Source organism: Fundulus heteroclitus, unplaced genomic scaffold (genome assembly GCF_011125445.2).
Source record: "Fundulus heteroclitus isolate FHET01 unplaced genomic scaffold, MU-UCD_Fhet_4.1 scaffold_271, whole genome shotgun sequence".
Classification (NCBI taxonomy): Eukaryota; Metazoa; Chordata; class Actinopteri; order Cyprinodontiformes; family Fundulidae; genus Fundulus; species Fundulus heteroclitus.
In genome coordinates, this window is record NW_023396680.1 from 158577 (window position 1) to 178825 (window position 20249).

Here is a 20249-nt window from a genome sequence, read left to right on the forward strand (position 1 = left end):
GGACAAAAGAAGAAAAAAGGAAATGAGTTTATGGACTATTTCAATGTGTAATGTCTCATTCAGTGTTCTGATATAATGTATATTTTAGCATATGGTGTTGGATGTGTAATTATTACTGTGTAATGATGTAATAATTAGGGGCCGGAATGTGGTGGATGGGTGTGGTATTGATCACGTGGTGTCAGCAGTGATTGTAAGATCACCTGTTTTGCTCACCTGAGTAGTTGTCAGTGAGTGGGTGATGGGGGATGTCTACTTTTTGCTGACCGCTTTAAGCATTGGATGCCTTTTGTACTTTTTGCCTTTGATCACGGTTTGAACCTGTGGATTCATTTTTTTGCTTCATTGCAACTGGTGTTATGAAGATCAACAACAATAAAAGGATCTTAACCGCAGCTTGGACTGAAGTTTTGAATAGCGAGCGCGTCAACAAGAATTCCCCTATTCAGCCGCTCGGCGACGCAGAGTTTGTTTGACTGTCGCCAATAGTTAGAGTGGCTCATGTTACCCTGAGCTATCTCTATAGTTGTGCTGTGATAGGCCTAGGCTGCTGGAGGACATCAGGGTCTAATTTTCTCACTCTACTGATTTCTACTGTTCTTCAGTCTACTGTTCTCCAGTTTTGCATTGTATTACATTGAAATGACTTTCGTCATTTCAGCTTTTAACTTTTAGCTCTCTCTCTTTTTTTTCATAGTAGGTACACCTGGTTTGGCGTTCTGTTAACTGTGACATCATCCAGAGAAGACGGCTCACCCGCTACTACCATCTAATGTAGAACAGATTACTAGATCAATCTGTGCTTCTGTGCTTTTTTGTCTCTCTTGTTGTGTCTCTGCTCTGTCTTCTGTAACCCCAGTCGGTCGAGGCAGATGACCGTTCATACTGAGCCCGGTTCTGCCGGAGGTTTGCCTTCCCGTTAATGGGGAGTTTTTCTTCCCACTGTTGCTTCATGCTTGCTCAGTATGAGGGATTGCAGCAAAGCCATGTACAATGCAGACGACTCTCCCTGTGGCTCTATGCTTCTCCAGGAGTGAATGCTGCTTGTCGGGACTTTGATGCAATCAACAGGTTTCCTTATATAGGACATTTTTGACCAATCTGTATAATCTGACCCAATCTGTATAGTATGATTGAACTTGATTTTGTAAAGTGCCTTGAGATGACATGTTTCATGATTTGGCGCTATATAAATAAAATTGAATTGAATTGAATTGAAAATGGACAACTAATGGCAGGGGCAAAGACAGAGGCATCGGATAACCTTCAATGGACAGCAACACTAAATAAAGATGAGTTGGCAGACACCCCTTCTGCATTTCACATCAGATTTCCCTGTACACAATTAAAAAACAAAACACACATTAGAAACAAACACATTGGCGGATGCGCTTAGGAGAAAACTTTCAGATTAAACGCAATCAAGATTATTATTAAACCCCTAGGATGTTAATTGTTTTAAGTCAGAGCTGTTATTAGCGAGCGATAAGAGGGTCAAACGCATTCGGACAAGTGGTACTGGTCTGGACACAAAGATGGTAGAAGCTCACAAAGATAAGAAGGATTTTCTTTTACTTTTCTAACAAAGTTTTATATAAACCATCTAAAACATATATAGATATGTTTTGGAATTTTATTAACCCCACAAGGGGTTTGACTAAGATTCAAAGAGGCACCTTTAAGATACAACAAGCTTCGTAAAATACATTATGCACAAGAAGAAATAGGGGAAACCGCTAAAAGACATTCATTTTGCACCAAAATATTAAGTTACGTGATGAAAGCATAGAGCATCTTAAGAAATTATGCTAAACCTAAACAGGTTCAACAACTTATGAATATTGGTGATTAAAGCAACGAGTGGGATACATAGAGGGGCCGTTTAAACATTAAAAGAAAGTGGATAAGAACAATGTATGCGATTCAGACGATATGGGAAAAAGTACATTTACATCAATAAGAGATAATTATTATAACGAATAAACTAGTGGGCAAAACAGTTGAAGTAAGCATTACAGCAACAGTTAATTGCATAAAGGAATCAATGAACGAGTGAGCAAGCTAATTTTTGCAATATAAGCAGAATAAACTCTGAGCCTTTTAAGCTACCTGTTGAAGCAAAGGAGAAATTGTGAGCACCACATTTACTGGGTATGTTGAAGTCAGCAGAGGCGCAAATAAGAACCAAATAATTAGGATGCCTGTAAAATCTGCCACTCCGGCAGACATCAATAAAGCACCACAAAGGTTATGGATTTAAATGGATAAAACTGCAAGATTAGAATAATGACTTATTCTACTAACTAATGGGTAAATTAGGGATTAAAGCACCAGTGAAAATAGTTTGGAATTGTACGCAGTTACCTAAAAGGTTTGGGGAGACTTAACATCTCTGTTCAAACACAAAATATCGCAATAGTTGTCCTTTAGCTAGATGTAAAAACATCCAGAAGGGAAAAAACACATAAACAGAGTTTAGCCAACTATTAACCTAGAGGTCTTTTAGACCAGGATAATCTAACAATCGTCCTCTTGCGTACATACAGAAAAGAAATGAGGTCAATTAAATTAGTTGGACGTTTGGAATCTGGTCAGGACAGCAGAAGCGACTCCTGGACACAAGATGATGATAGGAGGATAACAGCTTCAACATGATATCAATGCATGAAGGTTGGCTCTGAGGAACATCAGAGCTGCAATGGCACCCGACAGTGAAACTCCTGCTGCGCTAAAAACATCTTGAACAGGACTATGCATGACTGCTTTGCTTCACAGGTGATGGAATTCCACTACAAGGTTTCATGAACATGACATGGAGAGGTTGGAGTTCAGTAAATGCACCTAGAACACACTCTTGGACTCTTAACAAAAGAACATTTGAAAATGGGGATTCAACAATATGCAACTTAATGGTTAATGGGCTCGAAAGCAGGACACTTAAGAGGAGATAAACTGAAAGCCTGGGCTTACGACGAGAGACATTTCACAGACAGGGGGTTTGGACACCCAGGAATAGCTGTTCTGGTTTGAAAATGTCAGAGATTTGTCACAGGTGGTGGAGTGTTTCGATGGCCCAGGCACATGGAACCAGGTTGGACCAAGGAGACGACATCGTGTTCCCACAGGGATTACCTGTAACCTAACTCTGAATGTGAAAATGTTTTTGTTTTTGGGTTTGCTGGGGTTGCCAAAAGGAGCATCAGAGATGACTTTCTCTATCCTGACCAGGTTCACACTTAAAACACAAAGAACAAAATTACACAGGCCTACACAAATACGGACACAGACGTGTTCAAACAAAGAATTCCACTAATCCACAATTTAAGGTGCAGATAATAAGGCTAAAGAAAGAATTAGAAGAAGGGCAAAACTTGATGCTGATCATTTACCAACGGGTGGTCAATATTTAAGAGGGTTTAAAGGAACTGCACAATTCCTTCAATAATCACAACAGACAGTGATTGATGAAACAAAAAAGCAAATTCTGGAATGGGGATTTTTAATCTGCTGGAACAAGACAGTGCAAACATAGAATAAGGATTCATAGATCAGTGGGTGATAAAATTTAACAAAAGGTGCGTCCTAGATTTGGAAAACTGCAGTAAAAGTAGAAATAATAATAATGGATAAATGAAGATGTAAAAAAAAAATCACTCGGAGTAATATCTGCTTAAGGCTTCTCAAGGGTAAACTAAATACATGAAAACCGAGAACAAGAGACTTGTTAAAGAATTGATTTACTTAAAATTATGGGTTAAAGTTATGCTTGGGTGTATTAACAATTAAACTAATGTTAGATGACTGAAACAGGTTTAAAGTCTCATAAAAACAAATCTATCTAGAGCAGTGTGGAGCAGTTAAATGACCAGGGAGAGATGTTTTTAAAGACAAACAAGGAGTTATTGCTCACAGCATACTACAGTTTGAAGGTTTGTTTCAAACAAAATTCAAACAGATGGTAATAAAATACAACCAGGGTTGATTAGTAAAGCTGTCTGTTAAAACCAACAGAAGTGATTAAAAAAAAAAAAAAAAATTAATGGGGTTAGAATTGCTCTTCACTTTAGGTGGAGGCGTATTAAACTAGAAGTCCTTTGGTTTGATGCACGTCAAGCTGAAACTGATTCACAGAACTACTTCCTGTCTCCGCCCTGGGCTACACCCACTTCCTGAATGGCAGCCAATTGCGACTTTGTGTGCGCTAGGGGCATGCACACACTTCCTTTTTCTCAGCTGAGCTTTTTAAAATAAGACAATAGATACATAGGGCTGCTTCTGATTAATATCACAACATTATTCTGCAAATATACATAGAGGAGTGCAGCTGCAGATAATGCAAGATCTAATGATTACAGTAAGGGAGGTTAAACTAAGACCACAATAATTGTGAACGGAAATATCTGGATGTGAAAGTGTTTGAAGAAGGTCAATGACAGAAGATTGGGAGTCTTGATGAGAACACTAATTACACCTTGTTTCTGTTCTTCAACAGTAAACAAGGCCTGGTGTCTGCCAACCGTCTCCACAGAGCATTTTACTAGGATTGAAATGCTTATTGCCCGAGCCAGGACCGAACACTCATTACCATCCAACTAAATTGTTTTGTCCACGCAGAGGAGCAAGAAAAGGACTTAAGAAGTTTGGGAGTAACATGCCAGAGAACTATGATTTTTTTAATTTTTAATTTTTTCTTTTTGCAACGAAGGAGCAGTTGCCTGAGAACCCTGAGCCGACCACTTATGCGCAAATAGATTCATGCCTGCCACGTGCTCAGACAGGCCTGACGGTTTTTACTTGCATTATTGATGTATGGACTCTTTTTATCTCACAAATGTTTTTATTTTTCTCTTTTCCACTGACTTCCGTCTTCATGTTTGATTTTGTGTGCTATGATGTTTATACTGTGATGTTGCATTAAGTTGATTGTTATGGTTTTGTGATTAAGAATGAAAACTCTCTGTTACAGACACATAAACCAAGACCTACAGTTCTTGCAATCTTTTTGCTTTGTTATATAGAGAACCAGGATCTGATGGGTACCACAGATCCATAAATTACTCGGTAAGGCTAATTTTTAGATTCAATACAGGGTGTCTTCTCGTTCAGATTGGCCCAGAGTGGGATTCCCCTAGACTGGGCTCCATTTCTTACCATTTCTTAGAGAGATGGGTTTTTTCTGCTGAAGACCCAGCCTGCCCTGTGATGCCCCCTACTGGTACTCTTGGATTTGTGAGGTTTGAAAGTGATGGATGTTTGTCCATGGGAATGGGGGGTGGAGGAGCAAGTAGGAGGTTTCTTGGGGTGGAGGTAGAGTAGACGAATTTGGCCTTGATTACTAAATAGTCTTAGCTTACCTAGTCTAAAGTAAACTTAAAATAATGTGCTCATAGGAACCTAAAACAGGCCTAGCTCAATTAGTTGAACCCTAAATTGTAGATAAAATGCTGGGACTGTGGTCTTGAGTAAAAAATGCTGAATTATGAAGTATTCATGCTGATTAATGCTAAGATGTTTCCATTGATGTTTGTCCAGCCGATTTCTTGGAACTATTTTCGTTGTGATGTGAATTTTAGGCACACCAACGGGGGGGGGGCTAACGGACAATTGGACTGTTTTTTTTTTAATGATGTGCCTCTCAGGCACACCAGCAGAGACTGTGTGACCCCAGAGACTGAGCCGCACTATCGACTGCCATGGAGATCACAGATAGACGGACTCTGGAAGCCGGAAGCTGACGTGCTTGAATTGCTTGGAGTGGACAGAATCACCAGCTGTTCTAGGAGAGGGACAGCTTGAGAGCTGTCGTTCCACTGGTTGATCATCTTTGGTGATGTGCCATTTAGGTACATCATCAGGGGGTCTGTTAGGATATCAACGAGGTCAAGTGGAACGAGCTGTTTATCCCAGAACTGCATGGCACACTTAGATAGCACCGACCCAAAAAGATTGGCACATATCTATCAGATACCACCCCGGAGGTGACACAGTTTATCGACTGATGACGCAGGTTGGATGTGTACGGCCTTTTATGGGTGTTAACCTAAACTCCTTTAAAATTTTTCTGTAATGAGCAATCGGGGCTTCTTGCCGATCAAGAGCCCATCAGTGCTGGTGTGACTGTAACAGTTTCTCTGTCTTTACGTAGATAAAATATAACTAAAAGTATAGTTGTCTGTTTTATGCGTCCTACATTCAAGGTAATATAGAAGTGGGGGTCGCCTGAAGGGTAAAAAGAGCTGGTTCCACCGATGGTGTTTCACCGCAAACGGGGAGGCAGTGAAGTCAGTAACAGTTCCTATGCTCCGCTTAACTGGAACAAACTTCCAGAAAACTGTAAAAGTGTGGAAAACCTGAGTTCTTTTAAATCAAGATTAAAAACACATTTGTTTAGGACTGCTTTTGACTGTTCTAGTTAAACTGTTCTACTGAAACAGCATTAGTTCAACTTTTTAATCCAACTGTTTATTGATGTTCTATTTTGTTTCTACATTTTATTCCTACTTACTTATATTCTGTTTTATTTTCCTGTATTTTAATCATGTAAAGCACTTTGCATTGTCTCTGTACTGAATTGTGCTATACAAATAAATTTGCCTTGCCTTGGTCATATAACAGTCCAAGGTCGGTACACAGTTCAGCAGACAACACAGGCAGGGATAAGGCAAGCTCAGATATCCAAAAACAGAATCAGGTCAGGTAAAACAGGCAGGCAGTTAGAACAGGCAAGAGAAAACAGAATCAGGGATCAAGCTGGCTCAGACATAAAGAGGCAATCGGTAGTGATGTTTCGTGATGTGCCGAGGCTTCGAGGCGTGTGTCGACTAATGGAGGGGGCGTTTCCTTAAAGCACAAATCGAGGCTTGCTTAATTTAGGGGAGGAGCCGAAAACGATGACGTCTGAAGCCTCGCTGCCTGGCTGTACCACGTGACTGCTTCGGGAAGTGGCTCAGGTTTTGCCAGAGATGACCGGTTCATTCAGAACCAGTCATGGCTGCACGCTGGATCATAAAACAGTTCTGGTAACCAGATGCAGTTTAAAACGCCACTTGGTCTGTTTATAAGTTTCGTTTTTATTAATTCTGCATTTTTTAACTATATGCACCGTATTTCTGTGCTTCAGCGCTTGCTCCTCTTCCCCCCTCCTTTCCCTCGGAGCAGGTGCTTTTATCACCGTTCATCATTCAAAATGTGAATCACTACATTTAATGTCCTCACATCTGTAGCAATAGGAGAGTTAGTAGCTGTGTTTCATGCTCTTTCGTTTTTAACAACATAGAATCAGTGGCGCTTCGGTGGGCTGCTGCCTTGCGCTTTAATTCAGGTGCGCACTTTTAAGGGTAATTTTAAAGAACTTGTAACATCAGGGGCTTCATCTCAGACCTGTCAGTACCCCTGTTCCCTTTATAGGAGCCCTTTACAGTATTTAGTTATGCATTTTCCACACAGTTTATCCGTTGCATGCAGCGCACCAACGGGGGTAAAATCAGCCCACCGCACCGCCCAGAGTGCACTGACGAGAGCAATAGAAATTTGTCTGGTCAGCGCGGCGACTGACTGAGAAACCTGTCGATGTGAAAGGGGATGAGAATGTTATAAACTGCAACAGTCTAGAAGTGCGTTGAGCTGAAAGGAGGGAGACATCAGCACCAGGATCATGCGTAAAGACGCACCGTGAACCTCTGTGTGCTTCAGTGGGGGAAATCGTTGACCATAATCCCCCCCCCAAAATTAGCATAATCTCACCCTTAACTTAAGTTGAGAGGTCTGATTATTACACACCATGCCATATCACATGACACTACTATTTTGGGAATAATTACACACAGAATACATTCAAACAATATTTTATTAAACACGTGTGTGTATACATAATTTATGTAGACAAATGATTTTGTCCTACACGTTTTGTGAAGTCATTCCCAAGAGCCATAATAGACAAAAAATTAATGCATCACACGTGTTAAACTACAGCTGGCTGTGATTATGCACCTCGCCAGTAGGTGGTTTTGTGTACACATAAAGTTCCAAGAAATTAACCCTTTCTCAAACCAGTTGGCTCAAGTGGTCCAATGCCTCATGAGGCTTCATCTCACCATCACTAGCAATCGGGGTAATATCTACAGGACAATCAGGAGAGAGACCACTAGACAAAGCTTACCAAAGGCTCGTTAATGGTCTGGCAATGTGTAAGGGAGTGAAACAGGATTAAATAGGGGAGTGAGCAGATGAACAGGTGTGAAGACTAATTAGAGGAGGCAGGTGAGAATAATCAGAGGGAAGGTGGTGACTGAGATGAACCGAACTGATTGGCTGTTGACTAGACAGGAGAGTGATAAACAAACAGATCAGGTGGTGAGGTGAGCCGGCAGATAGCTAGCAGGTGAACTGAGTTGACTGATGAAAGGCTGCATACAGAGAAGTGATCTGAGCAGGCCAAGTGAATGATAACAAACAAAATCAAAACCCAAACTATGACATAAACCAAAACTAAGACAGAACCTAAACTAAGACTAAAACAGGACAAGCTATAATAGAAACCAAACAAGAAAGAAAACAGAAACTAAACTAAGGCAGGAGCTCAAAACATGACAGTTTTGTTCTTCTGGTACTTGTGGGAACCCCCAAAAGTTAAAACTGTTAACATAACCTAGCAGCAACAAAAGAGAGAAACCATTAAAGGTCAGGACCCATTCTGCCAAGGGCCAAATTATTATCAGGCAGGAATGCTAGTGTGCCTGCAATCCAACTCCTCCATAGTAGTAAATATTCCGTTCACCACATTGAGGAGCTAATGGTGTATATTACAGAGATCACACGTGGTATATGACAAATGACATAAAAAATAAAGCATGGGGTAAAAAGGTTCTGAGAATACAAAAGATTGAAACTGGGATAATATTGAAAGTGAATTTAACCTCTGTATCTCTAATACCCCCCAGCTATAGGATTAAAAAACAAAAGAATAGTCGTACCACATGTTGGGGGTTGTATTTGTGGGCGCACAGCTCGGGATCTAAGACGAAATTCCTCATAATACTCTGTGAGACTAATCATACTACTGGGACAACACCATCAGTTTCTCCGGTGTCTGCTGCGAAAGGAGTGATTCTTGTGGGTCCAAATGCTACGTCTGATGATTGCTTCAGAATAACAACAGGAATCTCAGGTACTTATAACCAGGGGCGGTTCTACACAGGGGTAAACAGGGGCCTGTGCCCCTGTAGAACTGTTCCTGGCCCCTGTTATGGCCCCTGTACTAAAAAAATTATATAAAATGTCTTAGGATGATAAATGCTGACAAAGATACCGTGACTGACTGGTCATTTGGATCAGTTGTATTTTTTTCGTTTATGTTTTTACCCAATAGTAAAATAACAAAATAACTAAGAAATAAATATTAAAAAAATAACAATAATTAAAAATTAAGCTGTTTCACGTTAAGCTCCCGCTGTATTGAGAAAAGATCAGGGGTCTGCAACCTGTAGTTCCAAAGCCACAATCGGCTCTTTGGCTTACTTAATATTTTAAATGATGAAATGTTGACCTGTTTAGTTTTTTTCCCCCCAATCTTTTGTTCTGTGCCCCTGTGAAAAAACACTGGCCCCACCCTGGCCCCCCTGTTAAATTTGGTCTAGAACCTGCACTGCTTATAACAACTGGTTGTTAATGGTAGAGCAGGCAGCAAATACAACCAAAAGAGATTGTGTAATATGCCTGGCCCAAGACCACTACTGAACGTAGTTCCAGCCTCAATTCCTCAACTGTGCGTAACAAATGTTATGAATAAAAAACAACCCCAATGATACCTGTAGAGAATGGGACACAATATTTCCGCTTACTACAATGAACCAAAAAAAAACCCATTATTTTCTAGTAAAGTAGCCCCTGGGAATTTCACCTGTATAAACATGACGGGAAATGGACATAAATTAGGAAATGTATCTAAAACGCGGTGTTTAACCATTACAACAGTGAGTCCTTATTTTAACCCAGTAGCAAGAAGTGACATCTGGTGGTGGTGTGGAGATGACAAGTTGTTTGATAGATTACCAAGAAATGCTATAGGGTAATGTGCTTTTGTTACTGTGTTACTCCCTGTGGTCCCCATGACAGTCGAAGGGCTAATCTCTCAGTTATCTAGTGTGGTTCTAGTGTGGAATATAAATTAGCAGATCAAATAGCTACAGGTTTTGAATTGGTTCTCTGCCGGGGGATGCAGGACCAATAAAAATGTAGACAGGACAATTACATCCACTACAACGTCCGGAGATTAGGTCATTGGACACAAAGCGGTTTTGAAGCAGTACATGATCAGTTAGCTGCAACCTCACTGATGGCTTTCCAGAACAGAATTGCTCTAGACATGCTGCTGGCAGAAAAAGGAGGTGTTTGTGCTATTTTTGGAGAACAGTGCTGCACATTCATTCCTTACAACACTGCTGCTGACAGTAGCCTGACCAAGGCTATAGAGGGCCTGCACACGCTCAATAAGAAGATGGAAAAGCATTCTGGAGTAGACACTACCATGTGGGATCAGTGGCTAAACATGTTTGGGATGTATAAAGCTCTGGCCGCATCAATTTTAGTTTCCATTGCAGTGTTCACTGCTATTCTGGTTTTGTGTGGATGTTGTTGTATTCCTTGTCTCCGTTGTTTGATGAATCGTCTCATCACTACAGCAATATCACCCATGGAGGACAAAATGGCATGGATGTATCCACAGTTAGCCCACGATGACGATGATGAAAACAGCAATGAAGAGCCAGGTACCTTTTATCCAACCCACTTTCCTGACTTATTTTCTAATCCTAAAGTATTTACACCATGGATTACTGTTGTAAATTGAACCCTGAGTGTAAACGTATTTACTAGGGCTGGGCAAGTTAACGCGTTAATTTCACAATTCATTAGACTATTAACGGCTATATTTACTTTCATTTTGCAAACATGCTTTTATTTTGTGAAGGTCTGTTGCTGCGGTGTAGGGGTTTGAATCAGAACAGTAGGTGGCAATAATGCGCCAATAACCTCGCTGTCAGCCCAGCCTCGGATTCAAACAGAAAGAAAGGTGCTGGCTGGAAAAAGGAAAATGCGGAAAAAACAAAGCTGACATGCGGAAAAAAACAAAGCTGACACGGAGAAGGGTAAAGTCACAGAACTTTTAAATTGACATTTTCAGTTTAAACTTCTTCCAGCAACGAATATGACAGAAACAAGTTAGTTGTAACCACTGCCAAGTTAAACTTTCTAATCACCGGAGCACCTTGAGCTTAACATATCACTTAGATGCCAAACACACTAAATATGTGTTACTGATAAGTGCTACAAATGTTACAACACTTTTGTTCATATGGCAGCAGAACATTAAAATAAAAGTGCTCTTTACACTACTTTTGAATTCATTCTTGGAGTTTGCGCATACAATGTGATTAATCATGATTAATCAGGCAAATTATGCAATTAATCGCGATTAAAGATATTAATCGGTGCCCAGCACTAGTATTTACCTTCAAAAAATGACCTTCCATCTGAAAAACTATGTGGCTGCCTGAAGTGACGTGAGAAAAAGAGTATAACATTATAACAGGGGGGATTGATAGAAGTATTTTTACTATTTTCTACATATTTTATGTTACTTTTATGTTTATCACCTTTTTACTCTTTACTACTAAGAAGTTTTAAGGTTTTAGTCATTCAGATATTAAATGTGACTGATATCTCTCTCTCTCTCTCTCTCTCTCTCTCTCTCTCTCTCTTTTAATCGTTGCAGAAGGCTTGCAGAAAGCAGAGAAATATGTTGTGATGATAAGTGTTTTTCTGAATATTTTTGAAACTCTTAAGAACTGTATTTAGCCACCTAGAGTGCTTACGCATAACTGTACTGTGTGAACTGCTTGGTATTATCTCAAAGGTCACAGAGTTGTTTTGCTTCTCCCTACCCCTTAGCTTGACAATGTAACCAGGGATTCCTTTGGATAATAAAAAGAGAGGAGGCAATGAAGTATGCTTCAGAGCGAGAAGGAGATTTGTAATTAAGCATGTCTTTGTTCGCTCTCCTTACAAGATTTATAACTGACTTCTGTCTCTCTTCCTTGTGTTTGTTAAATGAATGTTTTAGGTGTTTGAACCTGACACAAACTCAAGCCAGTAGCATATTTTTCATCTAAAATGGACAGTGTGGCCTGTGCATTACCACACTGTGTTCGAGCCGTAGTAGCAGAATCTATGGCCGTAGAAGCCAATGCTGGTATAGTCTTATTCCATCCCAAAACATTAAAAGTTCCACATGCAGTGTCAGCTTTATTACTGCAAGCAAACAAACATGACCTTTCTGTCCCCAGCTCGACACTTATCATGCATGGCAACCTTACTGTCGCAGCCACATTTAACCATTGAAAGATGCACAACTTTAAACTGTTACCACTTCCTGATGATGGAGATAAGCACGACTGCCAGGAACTAGCTGAGCAAAACGCAAAAAGCAGAAATGATCTGCAAGTTCAACCTCTAACAGAAGGAGAAACATTATATGTGGACGGATCATTACGGAAAAATGAGCAAGGCAAAACTCTTACAGGCTTTGCAGTAGTAACAAAAGATAAAATCATTAAAGCTGCGCAACTACCATCTTCCTATTCTGCACAAGCAGCAGAACTAGTAGCATTAACTGAGGCCTGTACAGCAATGAAAAAATAAAGCAGTCACAATATATACAGATTGCCAATATGCTTACTCAACGGTACACACGTTTACACAATATTGGAAACAAAGGGGCATGGTAACATCTACTGGCAAACCTGTAACACATGCTAAACTACTTATTGAACTATTAAAAGCTGTACAACTGCCAAAAAGAATTGCGTTTTGCAAATGTTCAGCTCACACAAACGAAAAAGATGAAGTATCACTAGGCAGCGCCTTTGCTGATCAAACAGCAAAGGAAGCTGTAGCAGGAACTGCGCACATTCTAGCTGCACAAGAAAAAGCTAAACAAACATTGACAACAGACCTCCTGATAGATATGCAGCAACAGAGCCCCCAAACTGAAAATGACTACTGGGAAAGGAACGGTGCAACACTGAAAGATAATGTTTATACCCGACCAGCTGGTAAACCTAGAACTTTACCAGCTGAGCCATGACCTGGTTCTGATCCACAGCCTGACCCCAAACAGATTTTTTCACAAGTTGTGACTTTTCTACCTACCTTGATGAGCTGGCCATCTGCTGTTCCAATGAAAAAAACTATCCAGCCCTTCAGCCTGAGAGCCAGAACTGAGCTCATGTGGTTCTTCTTAAAACGCAGATCCTTTGGCTTCAGGGCCACAGGTTCTGACTGAGGAACAGAGAGCATTGTTTCAGCATTTGTCTTGTTCTTTTATTTGTAAACCAAAGGGACATTCAAGAGTTTTATGAACTGCAACACAGAAGACTTGGGCCAAATTTCAATGAGCTGGGCTTTAAGTCTTTATATTTTAAATATAAAAAGATAAAAAAAACAAACACAGAAACAGAAAAATGCTCCAATTCATTCAGTTGTTAAAGTTCACCACTAAAGGGTTTGGAAAATGTTGCAATAATGGTAAACCTGGTCACAAGTAAATTTAGTTATAATTATTGAAAAGAGTAAAAACAACTGATGCAAAAAGAACATAGCAACATTTATATTGCCTACATACTGTATAATTAAACAAAAACCTCTGCTTCTATTGAATTTTGTTGGTCTCAGTTTGTTCAAGATGTAAAACCCTGATGCAGATTCTCCGTCATCCAGGACTGTGTGAAACAACAGGACATGGAAAACATCCACATTAAAAGAGGGTTAAATTTAATGAAACAACCCACCTGCTTGTTTGACGTCTTTGGTTTGTAAAAGCAGTCTGGATCTGTGTATGTCTGATCATTCCCATCAGGACTGATTTCAAACAGCAGCAGCTCGGTGTTGGTCGGTCCTCCGTCCAAACTGAAAACTCCGCTCCAAAGGACCTGCTGTCCATCTGGGATGACCGAGGAGGCCAGGAGTTTGCTGCCTTCACCTCCATCAGAGGTCCTCAGAGGCGCTCCATGCAGAGACTTCAGAGTCTTAGATTTACTGGTTTCAGCCTGAAGCCAGACCAGACAAACTTTATTGGGTTTATTTCCTGATGCCACGTTGGAGAACAGATACACCGTTGAGTTGATTTGAAATCCATCCACAAACTCTACATCAGCTTCAGCCGTGATCTTGGGGGGAATATTTGGTCCACTAAATGTAAATATGTCCCCATCCTGCTGGTAGTTTGTGTTGTGAAGGTTGATCATCCCTAAATCACTGGTACAGCTGTCCTCCTCTGTCTTTCTGTGATTCTCCATGGCGGTCAGGATGTAAGTCTGAGTCTGCAGTGAATCCTTTACATCCACCAGAAAGCTGACAGAGCCACTGATGCTCCTCAGAGGACCCACTTGGACAGGTTCTTTGTAGAGAACTTTGGAGATGTTCTTCAGGTCCAGAACCTCACAGAAGCCACAGTTTTGCTCAGTTGCACCACAGCTGATCAATGTGTCGTTGTTCACAAATGGTAATAAAACATTAACAGTGAAAGTTTTGTCCCAGGCGCCATTCATAGAGACTCGGTAAAACTCCTGACTGTTCTCTTCCTCCGGGTTCTTTAAGATCCCTCTTTGGGTCAGGCTGTGGATCAGAACCAGGTCATGGCTCAGCTGGTAAAGCTTCTCCTCTGTAGCGATGTAAACAAAGTTGTTGCTCACTGTCAGCTGGCGGAGGTCCCCTTCAAAGCTGAAAGCTCCGTCCTCCTCCAGACCCTGAGCAGGTTCTGCCCAGATCGAGCAAAGCAGACCGAGCAGCAGGAGCATCTTGACCCAAAGGAGGCAGCAGCTCCTACTGCTCTGCTGAAAGTAGAAGCGCTAAAAGTGGGAGGATCGCATGCTGATCCTCCCAGTTGCAAAACCTCACAGTAACCAACTTTTTATATTACTTCTGCAACCCACCCTAAATCTGAAAAAATAAATAAACTTAAGTAAGGATAATATGATATTGTGATCAATAATTATCACAACACAAAGTTTGAGTTTTCTATGTTCACCTTATTAATCAGACACCAATAGTTCAGGTTACACCACTTTGTGTTAATTAATTCTAATTCTCAATGTGGTAAACATTTTGCCCACTAGGTGGCCACTGTGCAGCGCTGGTGTTCTTATTTATATATATATAAATCATGTCTATCCAGTAATTTAGGACCATTTTGTTTGTTTTTGGTGTTTAATGTGCTTTTCTCTGCTTCCATCCCTGCTACCCATTAGCACATAATGTGTTTATGCCAGAAAAACTGTGACTGTAAAGCATGGGGATTATCTATCATAAAATCTTACTTATGGAAAGTAATTCCCCAGGATCTGGTTCTTGTCCTTTTATTTGCGCACCCATAAGCGGAGTAAAAGTCGGGCTTCCTGGGACGGAGCTCTGGAAGTTTGCTTACTTTCAATACAAAATCGAAATTATGTATTAAGTTAGAAAATCATTTAATTCAATCAATTGATCTCATGTAGCCCCTAAAAGGGTGACGTTTTCAGTCAGCTGATTTATCTGGAAATCGGGTGAGAATTCACCGGATTCAGAGTGCCTGAAAACATAAAGTACATTTTCCTCAATTGCCTTGTATTCTGTCTGACTGCAGCTTGGTCTGACCTAAGATGGCCGCTCTGTCGGCACGCCTCCCACCCGACGACGGGGCGTCCACAGACATGAATACGTAGACGCTGTATATAAAATACCGAAGGAGATCATCATAAGATATAATAGTATAATGAATAGAGGAGAGGAAATATGGATAAATAGAGTGACGATTGGGCATACTAGCTTAAATACTGGTTTAAAAATAATAGGGAAACATCCAACAGGTAATTGTTCTTATTGTGGGGAAATCGAAGGAGTAGAAGATGTTTTGATTTATTGTAGAAAATATATAAAAGAGAGGAAAGAACTGGAAAGGGTATTGGGGAGTTCCGTAAATATGGCTAATTTATTAGGGAAGCATCAATCAGATAAAATAACTAAAGCACTTATTAAATATTTAAAAGATACAGAATTAGCTGTGAGAATTTAGTGTGTATATGTGTGTGAGTGTGTAAATATGGATATAATTTAGTTGCATAAAGATTTAAAGCTACAGTCATGGCCAAAAGTATTGAGAATGATTCAAATGTTAATATTTACAAAGTCTACTGCTTCAGTTTTTATAACGGCAATTTGCATATACTCCAGAATGTTATAAAGAGTGATCAGTGTAACAGCAATTAATTGCAAAGTCAATATTTGCCTAGAAAATGAACTTTATCCCCCAAAACACATTTCAACGCTATTGCAGCCCTGCCTTAAAAGGACCGGCTATCATCATTTCAGTGATTGCTCCATTAACACAGGTGTGGGTGGTGATGAGGAAAGGGCTGGAGATTAATCTGTCATGATTAAGTAAGAATGACACCACTGGACACTTTAAAAAGAGGCTGGTGCTTGGCATCATTGTTTCTCTTCTGTGAACCATGGTTATCTCTAAAGAAACACGTGCAGTCATCATTGCACTGCACAAAAATTGCCTAACAGGAAAGAGAATCACAGCTAGAAAGATTGCACCTCAGTCAACAATCTATCGCATCATCAAGAACTTCAAGGAGACAAGTTCCATTGTTGCCAAAAAGGCTCTAGGGCGCCCAAGAAAGACCAGCAAGCACCAGGACCGTCTCTTAAAAGTGTTTCAGCTGCGGGATTGGGCTACCAGCAGTGCAGAGCTTGCTTAGGAACGGCAGCAGGCAGGTGTCAGTGCATCTGCACGCACTGTGAGGCGGAGGCCGTTTCTCAATTCACGAGAACGCGAGTCCGTACTCGCGTTCTCGTCAAGTCTGTTCTCGGTAAGAACACAGGAAGATCGGACTTGACGAGAACGCGAGCACGCAGCACGTATTGTGCATTGGAACAGAAGTATACTCGTGACGTCATCACACCCACAGCGCTTGAGCATTCCTTTAACGTTCAAAACTATTTATACACTACACCATCATATCTTATTGAAAACGTTTTTTTTATTAATTTCTAAAAAGCTTAATAAAATATATATAAATAATTACAGAACTGTGGGTATAAAACCAGCAATAGCGGGAATTTCTGGGGAGTTGTAAGTGTTGTAGTTGCAGAGGCGATTGAATCTTCTTTAAAAATCAGCACTTTGTAGAAGCAAAATGAGCGATACGAGCAATATTGCTGTTGCTTCGGTCGTTGGTCAGCTTTACCAGCAGGCTGAAGAGGAGGTGATGCAGCTGAGGAGGAAAATCCGAGCAAGGAGAAGATTGATGCGGCAGAGGAGGCTCAGAAGGCAGGCTTTGCTCACCCATCTATTGCCAACTGGTAGGCATTTTAAGATCAACAGCCTATTTCCTACTTTTATCTTTAAAAAAAACATTGAGGAGGGGATTAAAAACGTGATCAGGTTGAAATTGTGACTATTTTTCTATAAATAATTAAAATGAAGACCCAATTTTAACATTAGTAACATTAGGGTTAAGCTACTTTATTGCACCTCCTGACCTTCACAGCATTGATCATTAAGAAAGGAAAAAAACATATTTTTATGTCTGTCCACCTTTACAGTGATTAATCTATAAATTATGTGCAGTTAGTTCAGCCCATTTTTTTCAGTGAAATGGTAAAAATACCAGATAAGGGAAGCCATTTGTTACATTTACTATACATTTTATCTTTTCTTTCTTGAGAACTATAATAATCTGCATGTTAAACAGGTATAGTTTTATGGTGTGAAAAGATGAGAATTGAAAAAAACAATGATGGTAACATTTGGCATTTTTTATTTACAGGAAGAAACAGAAACAAAATATGTGAGGATAAACACTTCTGTGCCAATCCTCCAAATATTTTTTAATGAAGGGGACCTGAAACCAGCCTTCAGGCTAAACAGGGCCACCATCGTCCTCCTCCTTCAGCTGCTGCCCATCCAGAAGGTCCATGGATGGCCACAGGAGATAGAGGTGCTGCTGACCCTCTGCTGGCTGGTCTGTGGTGCATCCTATAGGAAAACAGCTTGCCAGGAAGATCTCTTACCTTCTTGTCCTTAAATAGAGCCAGCAATGACACACAATTGATACATAGATTATATTAATTGGATAGAAGATTAAGACATATCAGCATATTACCTAAATTACAAGTTAATTTTATATTTGGTACAGGTCAAGGGGAGGCACGCTACAACAGACACAAGGTGAGAAAATCGTTGAGTGTGTCTTTGGTGATCTGAAGACACGGTGGCGTTTCATCTTCTTAAGGGCGTTGGAGGTCCGCCCGACGTTTGCCCCAAAAGTAATCACCGCCTGCTGCATCCTTCACAATATTAGTATAGCAGCAGGTGACCAGCTGGACGTGGAGGATGAGGAGGTTGATCCAGAGGAGCATGACAATCCAGCGGCTGAAGACAGGGAGCTGCTCCAGCTGGCTGCATGTTTAAGTGAACATGACTAAATCTGACCTAATGTAGATCAGTTGGAGTCCTGTTCACATGCTGCTTCATTTCTTTTTTTTTCACCACCTGTAAAAATACATAAAATAATCGTTAAATAATTTCTATTCCAACTATTTTTAATTATAAGTTTATAGGCATTGTCTATTTGTATAAGATCTTAATAGGATTTATTTCTTTGTTTTAAACTGTTAATAATGTGTTAAATATATGACACCTTCATTCTTTTCCAAAGATTAAACATTTGTATAAAATAAATGTCTGTTTTTTCATATACTATTATTACTATTGTTTTCTTTCCCTCTTTCTCCTCTCAATTATCCGTGTCCTGACTCAGAATAAACTCACTTAGATAGGAAAAACATTTATAGAATTTATTTATTTATTTATTTTATATGCTGCAGTCGTCCTTGGCAGACATTTACAATTTATTCCAGCAAGTATTGAGTTAATAAAGCAACACACGTCAGTTAGATAAACACAAAACAAATAAATCATAACCAGCGGTATTATGCACACTACTTTTTTTAATTATGCACTAACTCTGTAAACAGGCCACATAGAGAAAGCTTAAAAGTATAATGTTCTCGCCTCAAACTATCTTAAAACGTACTTTTGAACAACAACAGCAGCAGAAAAGGGAATTTTTTAACTTACCGCTGTGAGCTCTGTTTGCGCTGTCTGGAATCAAGCTGCGGCCGCGGTGCATTCTGGGCAAGTGGTCAGTCTGAAGAACGCACAAGTCTGCTCTGATGCATGCTCGATAAAGAGGGCGGGCGAGAACAACATCCGGGGAATTCGGCGCGTTCTCGATTTGGCGTTCTCAGCATTGGAACAGTGCTCGGGCTGAGGCTGATGACGTGTCACGAGCACACGAGCACACGAGAACGCTCAAGAACGCATATTGAGAAACGGCCGGAGACTCTTGGAGCAAGGCCTGGTCTCAAGGAGGACAGCAAAGAAGCCACTTCTCTCCAGGAAAAACCTCAGGGACAGACTGATATTCTGCAAAAGGTACAGGGAGTGGACTGCTGAGGACTGGGCTAAAGTCATTTTCTCTGATGAATCCCTTTTGCGATTGTTTGGGACATCTGGAAAACAGCTTGTTGGGAGAAGACGAGGTGAGCACTACCACCAGTCTTGTCTCATGCCAACTGTAAAGCATCCTGAAACCATTCATGTGTGGGGTTGCTTCTCAGCCAAGGGAGTCGGCTCTCTCACAGTCTTACCTAAAAACACAGCCATGAATAAAGAATGGTACCAGAATGTCCTCCAAGAGCAACTTCTCCCAACCGTCCAAGAGCAGTTTGGTGATGAACAATGCCTTTTCCAGCATGATGGAGCACCTTGCCACAAAGCAAAGGTGATATCTAACTGGCTCAGGGAACAAAACAGAGATTTTGGGTCCATGGCCTGGAAACACCCCTGATCTTAATCCCATTGAAAACTTGCCGTCAATTATCAAGAGACGGGTGGAAAAACGAAAACCTAGGAATTCTGACAAAACGCAAGCATTGATTGTGCAAGAATAGACCGCTATCAGTCAGGATTTGGTCCAGAAGTTGATTGAGAGCATGGCAGGGAGAATTGCAGATGTCCTGAAGAAGAGGGGTCAACACTGCAAATATTGACTCTCTGCATTAACTCATTCTGTCATTAAAAGCCTTTGTTACTCATAATATGATTGCAATTGTATTTCTGTACGTAGGAAAATAAATTTCTAAAT

At 40.5% G+C, this 20249-nt stretch overlaps 2 protein-coding genes across 2 annotated transcripts in view; both read right to left on the minus strand.

The window, feature by feature from the left end:
* The window catches only part of LOC110367594 (plexin-C1-like), a 95448-nt gene extending 82116 nt beyond the window's left edge, over nt 1–13332 (minus strand). Inside the window, exon 1 of the mRNA XM_036129987.1 lies at nt 13207–13332. Within this exon, the coding sequence (XP_035985880.1) occupies nt 13207–13284 (78 nt within the window). The 5' untranslated portion in view covers nt 13285–13332. The remainder of the gene's footprint in view (nt 1–13206) is intronic.
* A 401-nt stretch (nt 13333–13733) lies between these two features.
* Nucleotides 13734–14946, minus strand: LOC118559312. Its single transcript, XM_036129985.1, has 2 exons — nt 13845–14946; nt 13734–13775 (listed from the first exon to the last, which is right to left on the minus strand). The coding sequence occupies exons 1-2, from the start codon at nt 14850–14852 to the stop codon at nt 13734–13736; spliced, it is 1050 nt and encodes a 349-aa protein (XP_035985878.1). The 5' UTR covers nt 14853–14946.
* Between the last annotated feature and the right edge of the window lie 5303 nt (nt 14947–20249).

Bases quoted from the DNA above. Each gene is read 5' to 3' on its own strand.
- LOC118559312 (XM_036129985.1), bottom strand. From the start codon at position 14,852: ATGCTCCTGCTGCTCGGTCTGCTTTGCTCGATCTGGGCAGAACCTGCT. The intron at 13,776-13,844 runs GTGGGTTGTTTC...TGTTTCACACAG, and splicing joins CAAAGACGTCAAACAAGCAG to TCCTGGATGACGGAGAATCT.